The 19,348-nt window shown below is 34.0% G+C and overlaps 1 protein-coding gene across 2 annotated transcripts in view; it reads left to right on the top strand.

Annotated features, from left to right (window-relative positions):
- Nucleotides 1–1,030: 1,030 nt before the first annotated feature.
- The window catches only part of LOC128998705 (stimulator of interferon genes protein-like), a 50,376-nt gene continuing 32,058 nt past the window's right edge, over nt 1,031–19,348 (top strand). For both annotated transcript variants that reach the window (XM_054424955.1, XM_054424956.1), the window contains exons 1-4: nt 1,031–1,226; nt 7,336–7,383; nt 12,351–12,562; nt 15,977–16,051. In XM_054424955.1, coding sequence (XP_054280930.1) covers nt 1,136–1,226; nt 7,336–7,383; nt 12,351–12,562; nt 15,977–16,051 — 426 coding nt within the window. In that variant the 5' untranslated portion in view covers nt 1,031–1,135. The remainder of the gene's footprint in view (nt 1,227–7,335; nt 7,384–12,350; nt 12,563–15,976; nt 16,052–19,348) is intronic.

A 19,348-nucleotide genomic window follows, 5' to 3' on the forward strand; every position in this document is an offset into this window, starting at 1 on the left:
TCGACACTAGCGCCCAGTGTCATGTACATGAACTAGACACGAAAAACGTGCTTCAAAATTTACAATGGGGTGAGAAGTCTACTTGTGTTGGTTAGTCTATGATTGAGCGTACACGACAACCCACCACCTCGTAAAATAGTGGTGGCGGGTTGTCGTGGTGGCACGTTGTCGCATACGTGCGAGGTGGTGGGTTGACGCACGGCCGCCTTTAACTCCAGGCCGCGGCCTTCGAACTGGCAATGCCGCAAGTGGTGTTGTAACAGCTGTTATTGTTTGGAAGCAGCTAATAATATTTGTGTATTTACGAAATATTGGTTACTGGACTATAACAATATTGACTCCGCTTAAAAATGTACAGATATAGATTTTAATTCATATTGTTTCGGTTTTCAATTATGTATTATTTTCAATATTTTAATAAATTTATGTTCATTTAAATTTAAATCAATAAAGTGCGAATTAATGAGCTGATGTCACCTGTCTGCCATGTTATCTTATGGGACGTCTGTCACTGAACAACACCGCTTGCGACGTTCCCAATTCTACCAGGCCACGGCCTGTAGTTTAAGGCGGCCGTGGTTGACGTCATCAAATATGGAGCTTAAAGGCAACCCACCACCTATGATAAAAACTGGTGGTGGTGGGTTGCCGTGGTGGCACGTTGTCGTGGTGGCTCATTGACGTGAGTTTGCACGTCAACCCACCACCTCTGTTTTTTTGTGGTGGCGGGTTGACGCCTCTGACTAAAACACCGAGGTGGTGGTTTTACGTGGAGGCGCCTTGACAACGACCCGGATTATGGGTTTTTTTTAAATATGTATTCCTTTTAATAAAGAAACAATTAGCTGCTCAACCTGGACAGCAACCTAAATATTAAATAAAGAAACTGTCGAAACTGCATAGCAAAACCTAGCCTGCCAACCAACGACAAACAAAGATAAAAAACAATAAAATATTTTTGTAGAAAAAGCTAGAGAAAGACCCTATGTTGTTATGTTTGAGTTTGAATTTCAATTTCTATACACAAACTTAAAATTGTTGAGTAAGTAGAAAATAAGTTACGTCTACCTGGTGGCAGTGGTACCTAGTAAGAAGTCAACTAAACTAGTCTAGTTCACTTTTATCTTTAAATAACATGAGGGCCAAACTCTTACCTAAGAATCATCGCAAACCCTTCCGACATAAAGATATAAAACAGTGGATTAGCTTAACAAGTTCCATCTTTTGTGAGTGTTCTTTGTGCAAAACTAGTATTTCTCTTATGTAATGCTATTGATATTACTAAATATAACATTTTCTTATTAATTTAACACAGAAACTCAGGTAGACCTAATATAAGTATATTCATTCATATTGGCCGCCTGAGCAATTTGATTAGGCTATACAGTTTTAATAGGCCTAGCCTAGCCTGCTAACTTACTAAGGCTACCAGACTTTTTATCTCTGTTCTGACTTGTCCTTTGTTGGGGATGACTCGGGTTTCGGCTTTTGTTAGGCCATAAATTAAATGAAAGCCACGAATTATAAGTTTTCATCTCTCGATCAAACGGTTAACACACATAGAGCGCATGAACGAACACATAAAACATAACCATAACATAGGCCTAGCTTAGAATTTAATACAGTACTGCAAACGGGCAATGGGAACATTCTGCAACCGTCGGTAACAGTGCACTCAGTACCGACTCTCGCAGAACGTTCCCATTGCCTGTTTGCAGGTATTAAATTACAGGCCCTGTTATCCTTATGTTGCGTTTTATGTTTTTGTATTGTGTTTGTTTTTACTCCAATGGTGTTCAATAATTTACAACATCTAGAATATGTTTTAGTTCCTGATGGATAAGTTAATGACTAAACTTAAGTTATGGGCTTAAAAAAAGTCTGAACCCACGAGTCAGAGCTGAGACAGAAAATATGACATATAGTACCATTAACGAAAGAACTTAAGTTATAGTTTTCCTATAGTCACTCGACAAAATTGGCTTCCTTGCACTGTTTATTGTACAGAAAACTGCTAATTGCTGTATTTACTTACTTTGTCGTACGGTTTATACTTTGGCGCACATCAGGATTCCAACCAAACAACACAAAAAAGCGTGGTTTTATTATGCACGTAATCCGTGTAAGCTTGGAAATAGGTTGGCAACACTTGAAGATAATAATACTATGATCAGCTGATTGACTATTATAACTACCATTTAACCTGTCATTTCGTGTTCATAGTTTATGTTCTATTTTCGTTCAACGCTTTGTTTGAACATAACCTAAAGTGTAGTATTTGAAAAATTAATAATTATAAGTGGGCCTAAATAATGAAGCCAGTGAAAGTGATTGTGAATATATGTAAACCAGAATTCAATTTCAGGTTGTGTAGACCAGAAGAAATAGCAGAAACTGCAAAACATGTTTCATTAAACCTGATACCCTAATTGAAAAATAAAGAAAGAAGTATGAACTATAGTAATACCAGTTAAAAGAACCCTGGGCCGTTTCGAGCCGCGCAGGTTTGAATGGTATGCCACACCTACTGGCGCGAACCACGTTATCTTTTCGTTTCTGCGCAGGTTGTTTTGTGAGTGGTATGTCTATAGTATACAAACTGTTTTCCACTTGGTGTGTAAGTAAGAAAGTTACAAAATTGTCATAAAATGTTATATTGGCATATTTTGCAGAACAATCAACTTGTTTATTCTTTTTACTGATTATTACTGTTTATACTTGTACTCTTGTAAATAAGCAACACTTAAAGATACTTACGACTACAATCAGCTGGTTAATTATTTCCTATTCCATTTAATGCTTGGGTTCAACCTAACCTAAAAATGTGTTGTATAGTGTTTGAAAGACTAATAATGTATATGCTTTATATTGACTGTAGGAAAAATATAATGTGTAACACAAGCGGAAATGTCCTTTGCTGCACTCGAGATACGTTCCGCAAGAGCCGCAGGCGAGTGTGTAAACATTTCTCTTGCGTGCAGCAAAGTGCCACTTTGCTCAGTAGTTACACAAATAACTATTATCAATTACTTTGCTACAAATGATTGCTTAACCCTCCAAGTGTCCATAATTTTGGTCTTAATGTTCGCCCAATTATTGCGCAATCGCAGGGTTTTATTAAAACGTATCTTAGAAACTTAAAAACAATGTAAAGTATACTGTTTTATACAGGGTGAGTTTCTACTGACCGTGTTAACTTTGCCAGTGGGTTCTACTCACTAAAAGGAACAAAAAAGTTCCTATAAACCCATGTCCGATTTTCGACCGTTTGGCTGTTTTGGGGGATTTTGTGTTTTTCTTATTTTATTAGACTTTGCTCCACAATTTATGTAATATAAACTTAACCAATTACTTTAGAGAGTTATAGTTAAAATCATTGGAAAGAACATTAAATTTGCTATAAATCAAAGGTTTCATTCAACAATTATACCATTACATAGTCCACGTTATAACCAAAATAAAGTAAAAATGTCATTAAATTAATTAATTACGATAATTTTCATGGGCCTCCTTTGATACATAAACCTGCATTTATGCAATGTTGAAATGCATAAAAAACTTGGCATTTTAATAATCTTTCAAATGATATGCTATTCAATACTATTATTGATATAAACCAGTGAGAAATTACTAATGAAATACAATAAAACACGGTTTACAGATTTTGTTTTTGCACAGTTTTACTGTTAATAATAATTACTGTATACTCGATGATGTATTTTATTGAACTATCTAATAAAATTTGTACATTATTTTAACTTTTAAATATTTATTAAAATTATCTGAATTAATAAAATGTATAAACTCAAGGTTTTTCACATTTTCAAAGATGTAGTGTGTTTGATTCTTAAATGCTGTGTAATTAGTTTTACCTTGTGCTTGATTAAGTCAGCTTTTATTGATTTGTCATCTATAGCTAGATAACTCAGCTGCTTGAACATACCTTGTTGAATAATTTGCTGTTTTAACTTTATATTTCCAAGTCAATTAAGAGTTTTTCAACATTTATTAAAACATGGAGCCTTTTACCAATCAAGATTATGCCAACATGATGAATACAGTAATTATTATTAACAGTAAAACTGTGCAAAAACAAAATCTGTAAACCGTGTTTTATTGTAGTTTATTAGTAATTTCTCACTGGTTTATATCAATAATAGTATTGAATAGCATATCATTTGAAAGATTATTAAAATGCCAAGTTTTTTATGTATTTCAACATTGCATAAATGCAGGTTTATGTATCAAAGGAGGCCCATGAAAATTATCGTAATTAATTAATTTAATGACTTTTTACTTTATTTTGGTTATAACGTGGACTATGTAATGGTATAATTGTTGAATGAAACCTTTGATTTATAGCAAGTTTAATGTTCTTTCCAATGATTTTAACTATAACTCTCTAAAGTAATTGGTTAAGTTCTTATTACATAAATTGTGGAGCAAAGTCTAATAAAATAAGAAAAACACAAAATCCCCCAAAACAGCCAAACGGTCGAAAATCGGACATGGGTTTATAGGAACTTTTTTGTTCCTTTTAGTGAGTAGAACCCACTGGCGAAGTTAACATGGTCAGTAGAAACCCACCCTGTAATTTTATTTGGAAAATTATGGGCTTCAATGTAACATATAAAACATTACAAAAAAAATGTTCTACAATTTTTGTGGGGTTAACATTTCTCAAAAATTATAAAATAAATCAAAAAAGTTAATGTTTGCGCTCAATAAATTGTTATAATTTATTGGTCTACAAATATTTTAAAATGGACACTTTGTTCAGAATTTTATGAGGCTTCCAAAAATATAATAATATAAGGAAGTAGGTTTGCAAATAAATAAGTTATGGGCAAAAAACAGATTTCGGTACATAGCGTTTAGCTAAGAATGCATAGCCTAACCATTGAGGAATCTGGCTGATAATTTACATCAATATCACTACCTACTTCTTCAGGATCATCAACCAGCCCTTCAAAATCACTTAAAACTTCTTATAATGCACCACATATTACACTACTTGTGATTTTTAACACTAAAACAATGATAAACGTAATAAAACACATCAGTCATCGGTGCGAGGTTAACCAAGTTGTTTAGAAATACGCACGTCAGCTGTCTGCTACAATATTTTCGAAACTAAAATGAATAGCGTCTAGAAACAGACATAAGGAGAAAGCTCAGAATATGCCGAAAACAACAATACCAATCTCGATCCAGTTCAATCTGATTCAGTCAGTCCCAGAGCCTTCGCCGTAAACAATGTTTATGGGTCGCAAAAGCGACCCATAACACCACGGCGGGTGTGTTGTGCGTCGATTACGCGACGCTTAACACTCGGAGGGTTAAAGCCTATATCAATTCATATATCAAGCTATGCTAGATAATTTGGCAATAGTACAGTGTTTCCAAAAAAGAATGCCAGGATTTTGAACGGCCGTTGCTTGGGGCAATATACAATAAGTTTAGACAATTCTTTATTCCGTCAAACAATATTTCATTGCAATAGGAAAGGCCAGTACTATTAAAGATAATTAAACGACTTAAACGTCAAATTGAAGGAAAAATAACAAATGGTAGCCTACTTGGATAGGTTAGATTTCAGAAAATTTAATGAAATTCAGAGTGCCATCAATCTTGGTAAGAAAAGAATAGTCCTAAGTAAACTGTTGTTGTTTGCTTTTTTATAGATGTATTTTGATCAAAGTTGTTTTATTTATTTTAGGCTACATTTTACTAAAAAACAAACTTAATTTCTTTGCCTTCCCCACAGCAGCCAATCTGAGTAGCCTACGTAACCTCTTGTTATTGAAGCAGGGGATAAAAATGACGGCTTTAAAGAATATTCTACAAGTTTTCTGGGGCGAGGCATTTCAAGTTTTCATCTATTGCAGGGTTATTGCAAACAAGTTTTAAAATCTTTTATTTTCTCTGATTTGAATGGAACTGATGATGGCTGATAAGACTGGTCAAAAATTGATCTTCAGTGTAACCTCTTTTACATATGTTTACTGTCCTTGAAAAAGTTTATAGTTTTAGGGTAAATTGTATAGCCTAGAATTAGAAGATCTGTACGATACTTACTTACTTACTTACTTGGATACTTGGAGAATTCCCACTGGTATCGCATCAGCGACGTGGTCGTCAGGTTTTTATACATTTCTTCATATTAATTTATATAGATGGATTCATTTCCTCTTCAAGATTGTACATGGCCTAGACATATATTTCATCAACACTGTAGTAGGCCACTTGACTTAAGAATGTTTTTAGCAGGTTCTTGAATTTGTTGATAGAGGGCTCTTGTGTGATGTACTGAGGCAATTTATTGTAAATTTTTATACTATTGAAGTAAGGGCTCTTGCTTGCAAGGGTGGAATTTACTTGAGGTACATGTGGATTTGTTGCTCTTCTTGTGTTGTAATTGTGGACCATGGTGTTTGTTACAAAAATATTGGGGTTCTTCTTAACAAGCAATGCGGATTCCAATATAAAGAGGGACGGAAGTGTGAGGATGTTCAGTTCTTGGAACAAAGGTTTACAGTGTGTCCGTCTATGGACTCCACATATTCTTCTAATTGCACGCTTTTGAAGGATGAAGATGCGTTTTGCCTCACTACAACCACCCCAAAATACCAAACCATATGAGATTATGCTATGAAAACAGCCATAATAAACCTTAAGGAGAATCTCGATGTCAACCAGCTTTTGAAGTCTAAACAGCAGGTAGGTGACAGATGACAGTCTGGGCGCTATTGCATCGACATGTGTTCCCCAATTAAGGTTCTCCGTAATGTGTAGGCCCAAGTATTTGGTTTCACTACAGGTTTCAAGTAGCACCCCGTCCAAGGTCAATATCGGAGGTGGTTCAGGCTTCTTCCTGTTATAAAATTCCATTAATTTGGTTTTACTAGAATTTAGGACCAGATGATTTTTGCTACACCAAGTTGACATTTCAAGCAAGCCAGTTTGGGCGTTTTCAGTCGTGATGTTTCGATTTGGGCTTGGGACTAGGTGACAGGCGTCATCGGCAAAAAGCCATAAATTTCCAGATGATATGGAGCCAGGCAAGTCATTCACGTATAACAGGAATAGGATGGGCCCAAGGTTTGATCCCTGGGGGACACCGATGTTCAGAGCTGGTGATGGAGACGATTTATATGTCCGAAGGATGTTGTCAGGGCCTCTGTGCTTCAAGGATATAATCATGTGCCGATCTTTAAGATTTTTGTACGAGTATTTAATTATAACCAACAAGTTTGTTATGTACATTCTTACATTAAATCAACTACACATGCTCATGTACGTACATTAACTAAATGAGTAACTTGTGTTTTTCAGTTGTTGGAATATTTGCATACCTACAAGAGAAGAAATTTAGTGAATTATGTAAGTACAATATTACAATTATTTTAGCCATTATTTGACATATGTATTTGTGTTTCGATAGGCTTACTTTAAATTGAGTCATGTGCTTTAAGTTAAGTATACACAGCAACACTTTCATAAGAAAGAAAAACAATATTTTTATTCACTAAGCAAAACTTGTATCCTATTGGCATTGTAATGTTATAGGTAGTCCCTCGGAACCAAAATTTTCTAGGGGAAAATCATTTATAAGTATACTGTGAGTCTGAGTATACTGAGCAGTCTTTGCTCGATATTATTTATCTTCTTTTGTAATATATCTTTAATCCGTTATAGGTAATACACTGCAGTTAAATTAGCTAAGAAGCAGTTATGATTCTTATGTACTGTGTAGACACTTTGTTTTTATTTTTGTAACCAATACCGGTATTCATTAAAACAAATATTGAAAAAACAATAAGTTACTTAGTAATACACCTAAATGTTTGGCACAATAATAAGAACCCATTTGAATTTATTACTGAGCAAAATGTAAGGTCTTTTTTAAAGAGTATTATGGTGTATTCGTTTTCAAAGGTTGTTTAAAGCAGTGGTTCCCAAAAGGTGGACAATTTTCAAGGGGTCCGCGGCTAGCTGGTAAAAGATTAAAAAAATTAAAGAGTGTATTCCAGGTGCCATTGTGTTTTTTTTATTATATTTAAAGTATTAAACTTTTATCTCCGTTGGTTGGCGTTATTCTTCACCAGTCCAATAGTAACTATTCTGTTCACTGCGCAGTTTATACCACTCTGCTCCATTTTGTTGTCGCCCGCCAACCTATGCGTGCTGCTACCTGTCGGTAACTTGTGCAACTACGTCCACTTGGACACCGTACAGTGTCGCTGCCCATTAGGTGAGCATTCTGCGTATATCGTTTTGGTTCCAGGGTGGCGGGATTGCTCACAACTTACAACGACGAAGCAGATGAGTTAATTTAAACAAAGCTCAAAGATTTAATTACAACTAATGTTGTAAAAGACTAGCCTACAATTACAAACTAAAATAAGGGGTTTTTTTTCAATGGAAATTTGGCAATATCGTTGTATGAGAGTGGCAACACTTGCTGTCATTCGTTTAGTGCCAGGTTATGTTTTAATTGTGTACACACACAACCTCTCTTTTACTTTTGTTTAGTGTTTATCATTTGTCTTGTGCAGTGATTTTATCAGTACTATGGATCGGTGGTTGAACAGTGTTAAGTTAAAAAGGGAACTAACTAAGACGGATCAAGAAGAATAGGTGTCAAATGACATACCAAGTTCTAGTGCGTTTAGTTAAAGTGCGGATGTAGGCCTAAATCAAGTTCCAAGCGATCAACAGCATAGAAGAAAGTAGCTTTAGTTGCGTGAGTAAGAAATCTAATTTTGTTAAAAATTTTAGGAGATACAACATTGAGTATTTAGAGTTAGGATTTACCTATGCTGGATCTGAAGATGAACCGAGGCCTCAATGTGTACTTTGGCTTGAAGTTATGTCCAATGAGGGCATGAACCTGCTAAACTGTGCCGTCATCTTCAAACAAAACATCCAGAATCCCAAACTAAGTCCATGGAGTTTTTCAAACTGAAGCTTAATGAATTAAAGAAATCTCAAAATGTAATGGAAAAAACTAGTCTCAACATCAATAAAAACGCAACATTAGCTTCTTACCAAATTGCTGAGCTTATTGCAAAATCTGGTAAGCCTCACACAATTGCGGAGGAACTTATCGTTCCTGCAGCTGTACAAATATGTAAAACAATGCTTGGAGAGTCAGCAGCTAAAACAATTGACTCCATTTCTGTATCAAATAATAAAATTCTTAGAAGAATTTCAGACATGTCTGAAAACATCCAAGATAATTTGTTTTTGAAACTCTGCATGAGTGAAATGTTTGCTTTTGCAAATAGATGAAAGCACTGACATTTCCAAATAATCTATTATGCTAGTGTTTGTAAGGTTTGTTTGGGAGAACCAATTGTATGAAGATTTTTTAACCTCCTGTGAACTCATGCATACTAAAGGTGAAGATGTGTTCAAAGCCATTGACCAGTTCCTTTCCCAACATAGTACTGTAGGCGAGAGTTAAGAAGTCCTCTGAGCCAAAGCGAATGCAGCAATGTTTGTGTGTTGCCACGCGGTATTTGCAGGTGCCCTTTTGGTTTTAACGCAGTGGATGTCAGCCCTGACTGCTGCGTGGAACATGAGTAACCCGCTCGACCCGCCTAGATCTCAAGTAGCAAGCGCCTGCATTTTTAGAATAGGCCAGGACTCAGAGGACTTCTTAACTCTCGCCTACAGTATTAGCTGGGAAAACTGTGTTTGGATCACAACTGATGGTGCTGGGGCTATGTCAGGGTATAAAACAGGATTGTTAGGTCAGTTGAAAGAAATCGCTCAAAAATCAAGTGGACATTGTTGTATACATAGAGAGGTTCTGGCTGTGAAAAGAATGCCTGAAACGCTTAAAAAGACTTTTGATGAAGTTGTTAAAATAATAAACTTCATCAAATCACGCCCTCTTTAATGTAGCTGTTTGAAGCCTTGTGCAAAGACATGCAGAGTGACCACATGCAGCTTTTGTTGCACACTAAAATACGATGGCTCAAGAGAAAAAAGATCCTTGAGAGGTTTTTTGAGTTAAGAGATGAACTGCAAGTTTTTCTTCTTGAAACCAAATGTTCAAACACGCTCGCCGATTTCGATTGGCTCTGTATGGTAGCGTACTTAGCAGATATTTTTGAGCATTTGAATGTATTGAACCCGAGTCTACAAGGGCACTATGTTGACATCTTCAGAGTAGAAGATAAGATTGAAGCAATAGTAAAAAAAATCAAGTCTGGTCGAGTTGAAAAGAACTTGCTTTCTTTCAAACTTCCCTACTGTACAAAACTTTTTGGAATTACAATCTGCTGATAAGAAACTGTCTGAAAAAGTAAAACCTGAAATATCACAGCACCTTCAGACCTTAGCTGTTTCAATGAGAGAGTATTTTCCTACTCTAGACCCTCCAAACAGTTGGATAAGAAATCCATTCAGGCCAAGCATTAAAGTGAAGATCTAAATTTGACGAAGTCAGAACAAGATCAACTTATTGATTCATCCAAAAATTGTATGCTGAAGAATGTTTTTGTTGACCATGAAAAAACTGTTGGACTTCTGGTTGACTGCACAACGGGAACACAAGGAGTTATCTCTAAAAGCGTTGAAGCATTTAACTCTTTTTTGTACAACTTACACGTGTGAACAGGCATTCTCAACACTTTATTATATGAAAAATAAGTACAGAAATCGCCTCAACGTACATGAAGACTTCCGTGTAAATGTTTCAAAGCAGAAGCTAAATTTTGATGTAATTTTGGAGAAAAAAATATAGATTTCATCTTTCACACTAAAAAAATCAAGTGGGATTTGTTTAAGTTTCTATTTTCAACTGTTTTACACTAAATATAACTTAAACATTTGCTTTGTAAAATAAAACTAGTTTGTGTCCATGCAATCTTTGGAAATTATTTACCAATGCATTTTTATCTTTCGTTTGTCATAAAGTTATTCCTACATAATAACTAACGTTGTTAACCCTAGTATTTACATTATTTTAGTTTTCAACCTGACATTCTCCTCCTGGAAATTATGAATCAGCTACGACCTAGACATTAAATAAATCAAAATAACAAAAATGGACTTACTGTACCTGGTCATTCTGAACTCCTTAAAATATTAAAAACATACTAAAACTTGATAAATTTGTTTAGAAACTTACCCAAAATTAAGGTTTGTTAATATTTTGTATGTGATTGTTTGTTAAAATGTGTCAATATAAAAAATCCATCCAAAACGCTATCTGATTCATCCTAAAAATATTCTCAAAAAACCTGCTCAGGTACGCTAAAAACGTGCAAATTTAAGTAATTTTGCACAATTTTCCCCGGCCCCCCCTCTGTGCTATAGTTTACTTATTGATTAGCCTACGTTAAATCTATCCTTTATCAATGCCATTACATAAACTGTTAACATATCAATATTTCCTGAAGATGAATGTAAACTTGTATAGTATTTACTTACAATAATACTCTACTTCAATATAATACAATTACTCACTCTTGTTTTGATTTATTATGATATGGTTTTTATCACTTTTTGAAGACTTTTTGGATCACCAAAATCAAAATCATACCACCAATATCATAAGGTAGGCTAGGTAAATTAGATATAAACAAAAAATTCCACAATCAATTTAGATTTTTATTATAGGTAGACTAGATCCATTCCCAGCATAGGCTTTAAGAAACCTGCTCCAATACGTCCCCTTAGCAATCCTAGTAAAATATCTTTATACATTCCCATCCATCTCATAAAAAGTAGCGAGCATTTTAAATCTAGTAGCTCATGGACAAATAGCTCAAATTAAACTCTATATTACTTTCTTAAATCAAATCTTTTGGTTGGAAATTATACAATTATTGGTGTAAATACCCGCATTTATGCAATCAAATGTATTGCTAAATTGCAGCCGATTTCAACTCACATAGGAGCCATCATCGGGCCAGTACAGCCATCATCTTATTGCTTCATTCGAAGGTTGTCAATTCATAATAAATAAATACATAGTACACGTACAGGAACATAAAAACCAACATTTAGGGTTAAAAACTAAGGGTAATACTGCAATGGCACGATTCACGACGTGATCGGGCGGGGGTTATGTAGCGTAGATGACCTTCCAATGAAGCGAGAAGACATCTGCACTGGCCCGACAATGACTCCTATGTGAGTCGAAACCAGTTGCAATTTGGCAACACATTTGATCACTTAAATGCAGGTATTTAAACCAATGCTTAGTATTTAAATGGGACCAGGAGACTAAAATTCAATATAATGACATTTTTATTTGTTGGTATTTCACACAATGTATTGTAAGATATTTTTAAAACTATGTTGAATAATCAAATCTAATTATCATCTTACAGGTGTTCCGGTTGCAGTTGGATTGTTTGTATTTATTTGTCAGAGAATTTGTTTGTTCCTGCTAGAACTATTCATGTACAGACAGTTTGACATGTCTCGTACGCTGCAACTTCTGATTCAGCCCAGTAGTACATCTTCTGAATACCCGAATGTGCACGGATTTTGGTTAAGGATTCTAGCATTTTCTCTCTCCTTATCACATTGCTCTTCTAAGGTCAGTAAGCTAAATAGCTGGTTGTTTTGTTTGAATGGAGTAGGCCTATAAAAAAAATAGTTTTAAAAATCTCTGGATCTGTTCAAATTTTACTTTACAGAGAACTTCCCTACCTTTTATAACCTATAGGGAAGTAGCTATTACCGTAGGTGGTAAGACCTATGCCTGGGACGGATTTACTTTTTCATTTTGATATCCCCAGAGGCCCAAAACACCATTCGTTCAAATTTGTATATATGGATATATATATACAGGGTGAGTTTTAAATGAGTTCCCCCCCCTACTTTTTTCTACATTTCTTAAGATATCAACTCCAGACCACATCAGATAATTGTTGAGTAGTAAGTACTTCATTTTGACTGGGTATACAATTTTGGCCTCCATCTTGGATCCGCCATATTGGATACAAAGTTTTTTTTCATCCATTATTTCAAACTAGAAGTTTACGCTGATTACAATGCAGCAATTAGTTTTTAAAAATCTTGATCCGTTCTAAAGTTATAAGGAATTTTTATAACTTTATTTTTAGCCCATTTTAACATTGTGCATATTTTTACAAACGAAGACCATAATCTCAAAATAGTGCTAGATAAAGATAAGTATACTTTACCATTCATTGTAGACCTATTTTCAATTGGTTATGACGGATGTATTTTTTTCGGCCGCCATCTTGGATCTGCCATTTTGAAATGTGATAAATTAATTTAAATATGAAGATGGTGTTGTAACCCATCATTTTGAACTACTTTTTTAAGCTGAACTCAATGCCGCAATCCGTTGTTGGTTATCAAGCTTTCTTGTTGAAATATTAAAATGATCTTATTCAAAAATTTTAATATTTAAAAAACCAAATATGAAAAATCAAAAGCGGATCCAAGATGGCGGCCTAAAATGTATACCCAGTCAAAATGAAGTACTTACTACTCTACAATGATCTGACGTAGTCCGGAGTTGATATCTTAAGAAATGTAGAAAAAAGTAGGGGGAGAACTAATTTACATGTCACCCTGTATATACGGACACCAGAAAACAGGGTGTCTTTAACATTTAAAACATAGAAAGCCGTATTAAGCAAAAGTTGTATTTTTGTTTCAGCTTGAACAGTAAAAACAGTAAAAAAGTTCCCTGTTTTCTGGTATTCAAACCACTAAAACAAACAACAGAATATCTAAACCTCAATAGTGTAGCACATGGTTAGAAAGCTTATAAAATGGCGCAGTTTTTGACATATTCGGACACTTCCTTGTATACAGGGTGTGAACAAATACAATAGACCAATGTTTTTTAAATGTTTATCAAACATCTTAATTTTTATCTTTGAATCTATTTACAATGGAGTTTTTACAACTGACCCTCCGTCATTTTCTATTATTTTTATTCAAAATTTAATGTAGAACACGAAAATGACATTGTCTACTCAAATCCATTTACAGGTAATTGAGAAATAGCTGTATTAAGTTTGAAAACATAGTTTTTTTTTAAAAACATAAAATAATTCTTTGGGAAGCTAATTTTTGGACTTGGAACCTTTTATATGCATCATTACACTGCATTTACTTTGTACTTACGCCAAAAAATTTTTGTCACACTGATGACCAGCCACCCTGTATATATATACGTCCGTGAACGCGATAACTTGAGTTATGTTTGTCCGATTTGGATCAAATTTGGTTTACAGGTGTAAAGGGGGATAAACCTAAATGAGTTCGCAAACCAGCATGATTGGACCATGGGAAAGGGGTTTTACGGGGGGTTTTCGGGTAAAAAATGGTTTTTCTCATTTTTGACCCTCAAAACACAAAATTTCCCAATTTCTCTCTAGACCTTCTTAAAGAGCGCAAACAAACAAATAATTTAGCATATCAAAGTTATTTTGTACGGTTATTGGTAATGGAGAAAATTCAAAAAAATTGTAAATTTAAAATTCCCACGTTATTCTTATGGAGAATATATATAAAAATGTTGTAGTTTGCTTGTTTATGGATATATTTTTATCAAACTTGGCAAATTTATTTATTTTATACTAAGATATTTATATTTTACTAAAAAATATAATTTATTAGTTTCCTTGTAGCAGCAAGAAAACCTAACATACCAGTTAGGTTGTCCTAGGTACTCGTTAAACCTAACGTTATTTAAATATATTTAATTGAAAATAAATTCAGACAAACAGAAATTTGCTTAGTCAGCAGGTTTGCTTCAAAGGGGGTATTTTTTATATAGGTTAGGTTAGGTATAATGGTATATGTATATGCTTACGGAAGGTCCAACATTGTTATTGGTCATATGGTTAGTTATTTGTAGTGTTAGGCCTATATGTTTTTGCATTGCGTTTAGTACCTAGTTATCGTACTCGTAAGCCACAACAACGTCTTCACCGCGAAACAGTTGAATACAACTGCCTAATGCCTCTGCCGGTTTTACACAACCGTTTGGATGAATAACGCCTGTGTTTGGCCAGCACACAACGACAACCGAACCGAACAGTTGTCGACTAGCGTTACGTAGAGTACAACCACAACGATAACTCCCTGGATCAGTTGTCGACAACTGCCTGGTCTCCACAACCGTTGACAAACAACTGTATCGTTGTTTTCGTCCCACGATTATATATAATATATGATTTATGAGAACCAACCAATCTTAATTAACCATGCGTATTTGATAATTATATGTTATACTTTTAACAATTTTAGCGAATAACTTGAGTAAAAATTATCCAATTGCGATTAAATTTAATGCAAATAAATGTGTATAAACTAGTAAACTACCTACATTTATTTGATCAAGTTTGCTAACCAGAATGATCAGTTTAAAAATCATTAGGTAATTTTGGGTTTTATGGCCCGCATAAAAATTGGTTTTCCCATTTTTGACCCCCAAAACATAAAATTTTCCAATCTATTTCTTAACCATTTTGTAGAGCTTGAAAAAAATTTATGTAAGTGTTGTTGTACATCTAATGGTCAAGAAGAAAATAAAAAAAACTGTAAATTTTACATTTTTATGTTATTTTTAGGCCGTAACAAACAAGAACAAGTTCCTGTGTTGGTACTTAGCTGTATTATAAACTAACTGTGGTATTTGCTTCCGTATGGATTTATTTTGATAAAATTTAGCAAAATTATTCATTTAATACTAAGAGAATAACATAAAAAAAAAAACTATTACGTTCCCTCCAGCAGCAAACCTAAGCACTTGTTAAACGCAATGCTATTTAAATAGTGAATAAATCTTTAATTTTATAGAAATATTTTAGTTAAATTCCAACTAGATAGAAATAGAATATATAATATTCCAAATCAAAATGTTTACTTATTCTGCAGGGTTGCTGCTGCAGGGGTATTTTTATATTTTATGAGGCTGTCATATTAGCACTCGTCTTTATCTTATAGTTGTTGTTTTTTGTTTCAGGAAATGTGGTTTGATGATAAATTTGATGTAGCGTTATTAGTATACCTGATCATTCTAGGAATACTGTTGGGATGGGTAAGTTTGCACCACAGTGTCTATTCACTTTTACATTTTAATTTAGTCTAGTCAACCTACATACAATTATATGTTCTCATCCTATTGCCTGATACTTGTTTTGATGTGAGTTTTATGTTTGGTAATGCTTGAGTTTGTTGACGTCGATTGAATTTTTCATTCCATTTACTTTCTCCCCCTTTACATAGCATATGGAGATGATAATGTTTTCGTCAAAATTTTTGAGTTTGAGTTTTGAGTGGATATATCCGTTTTGGGTCTCCCTGAACCCCAAAAAGTGGTTTTTGAAGTGATGTCTGTGTGTGTCTGTCCTATCTTACAGTACATAGAACAACTAAATCTGAACTATCTTTTAAAGCCTACAAAGCTCTACGAAACCTTTATAAAAATGCAGTGAATGAAGCATAGATGTCTGCTAACATGAACTTTATTGAATCATCCAGTAATAAGTGTCAGGCTGCCTGGTCTCTGATTCGTAAGTCAACAACCTCGACTGCGGAAAGGGTGCACTCTATGATCTCGGCAGAGCAGCATAACAACTTCTTCTTGGAGTCAGTGCAGTCAGCAAAGGCATCCATCATCCCACCTCCTGTCTCTTCTAGCGACCTACTACATAACACGGAGTACCATCAGCAAGCCTCGTTGAACCAGTGGTTGCCTGTCTCTCAAGATGAAGTGTTAAGTGTGGTGTCAAAGCTAAAAATGTCAAAAAGCAAAGATGCTTATGGTGTGTCAAACGCGGTGTTAAAGTCTGTGATAAGTGCAATCCTAGTACCACTCACTCACTGTGTAAATGTTTGCCTAAACGATGGAGTTTTTCCTGAATCCCAAAAGATTTCACGGGTAGTTCCAGTGTTCAAAAAAGGCAAGAAATCTGAGGTTAGTAATTACAGGCCTGTATCATTAGTTCCTTTGTTTGGTAAAATTATGGAGCGTATTATCTATAACCAAATGTGTTTCTTCCTAGCAAGTAATAATATTCTTAGCGAGACTCAATTTGGTTTTCGTAAAAAGTTATCCACAATAGATGCAATTGAGTCGATGTTGTTCAAAATTATTAAAGCTTTTGAAGACGGGAGCTTTGCTCAGATTACTGCTTGTGATCTGAGCAAGGCATTCGATCTTGTAGATCACTCAGTGTTATTAGATAAATTAAATTTTTACGGCATTAAAGGTTCGTGTTTAAAGTTTTTTGAATCATACTTGCATGGAAGATCTCAGTTTGTTGAGTTGAAGGGTGATCGTTCAAGATGTCTGGATGTAATAATGGGAGTACCACAGGGTTCTATCTTGGGACCTTTATTATTCCTTTTATCAATTAATGACCTACCTGCCAATGTGTCCCTTTCTTCAACTACAATGCTTGCAGACAACACAACCTTTCTTAGTATAAGCAATGATACAAATGTCTTGTCTAATATTGCCAAAAATACTATTTTAGAAGCCAAGCAATGGTTTAGTGCTAATGGTTTGATTATTAATGAGAATAAAACTCAACACTTACTCTGTCAGACTAGAAATAGAGTCGAGGATTACAATGAACCAAATGACATAAAAATTTTAGGTTTATTGATTGACAACTGTTTGACCTGGTCTCAACACATTGATTTCATTAGTGGTAAGTTGCCTAGGTTTATTTATCTTCTTAAATGTCTTAGCTCTAGTCTGCCTCAGAATTATTTAAAGTCTGTGTATTATGCTTTTTTTTCACTCAATTTTAAGTTATGGTGTTTTGTTATGGGGAAATAGTACCCATGTAAATAATGTATTGTTAATTCAAAAGAAGGCTGTGAGAATCATAACTAGATCTCGCCGAAGAGCACATTGTAAACCGTTATTTGTGGGCACTGGTATATTAACTGTCATTAATGTTTTTATCCTGCATTGTCTGATTAATGTTAAGAAAAAGGAAAAAGAGTATGATTTGCGCCAAGACATTCATGGTTATAACACAAGAAATAGGGGTTTAGTTGATGTACCTCACTGTAGGCTACAGAAAACTGCAAACAGTCATTTTGATTTAGGTATTAAATTATTTAATAAGCTTCATCCCCAAGTCAAGTCCTTGCCGTTAAGTGTCTTTAAAAGAAAATTAACTATGTGGCTTTCATCTCACCCATTTTACAAAATTGAGGAATTTTTTGAATGTGATCTCATTTTTTGCTAATGTTAAATGTTTTTAAGTTAGGCTAGGATTTGTATTACTGTAATTAATTGTCATATATATTTCATGTTCACTATTTTGATATGTTTTTTACCATATTCCATCTGTGATAATGTTAGAAATTTTGTTTTTAAGTTAGGCTAGGATTTTTATTACTGTAATTAATTTTCATATATTTCATGTTCACTATTTTGATATGTTTTTTACCATATTCCATCTGTGATAATGTTAGAAATTTTGTCCCTCTATGTTCATTGTTACACCTGTGATAACCATTAGCCTTTTTAAGAAAGACCCACTATTATTCATAATTTAAGTTTGTTAAGTTTGCCTATTTTTTAAAAATTATTTTAAACCTGTTAAATGTTAAACTAAGGGCAGCCTATATTTTGGAATTTTCATGTCAAATTTTATTTATTATAAGTATTGCATCTTATATATTTTTACAATAATAATGACGATGTCAATTACCATAATGTATTGTTTAAAGACTGAATAAATTACTATTCAATGACTATTCAATGTCTGCCTGTTTATGTGGATGTGTTTAGAGCTACAGACTATTCCTGTTGTCCGATTTTGATGAAATTTGATATGTAGATACTAATCTACAGTATCTCCAGGGGTGATTTTTCATTTTTTTAAATTTTGATTTTTAATGGACATTTTTTCATAAAACCCCATCAATAAAAAAAATCAGATTTTCTCAAAAATCGCACAAACGATTTTCATAAAAATTTAGTGTGTCTTTTAAATTCTGAACAAAATCAAACACATTAAATTCTGAACAAAAATGGGAAAGGTACTAATCCCATTTCTGTAAAAATTGCGGTTCAAAAGTTATATTCACTTATGTTATTTTTCCATAACAACCCCATAAAATAACAACAAATCAAATTTTTTTTTAAAGCCCTCATAATTCGCTTTTTTGTTTGGTTTTAGTACCAGACAGAGGACAAGAAGTGTTTTGCAAAAATTTTCTGTGATTTTTAAATTTATAGATCTCTTTTAAATCAAAAGATATTTTTTAACAAAGCCTCATCAGTTGTTCTAGAAAAGGGTTTTCCCTACAAACAATAAGAGTACTATTTGTTTTCTACAACCTTAGAACAACCTGGTCATAAATAAGTCAA

This window comes from Macrosteles quadrilineatus, unplaced genomic scaffold (assembly GCF_028750875.1).
Source record: "Macrosteles quadrilineatus isolate MER2022 unplaced genomic scaffold, UCM_ALF_1.0 Scaffold_7__1_contigs__length_78375512, whole genome shotgun sequence".
Lineage (NCBI taxonomy): Eukaryota > Metazoa > Arthropoda > Insecta > Hemiptera > Cicadellidae > Macrosteles > Macrosteles quadrilineatus.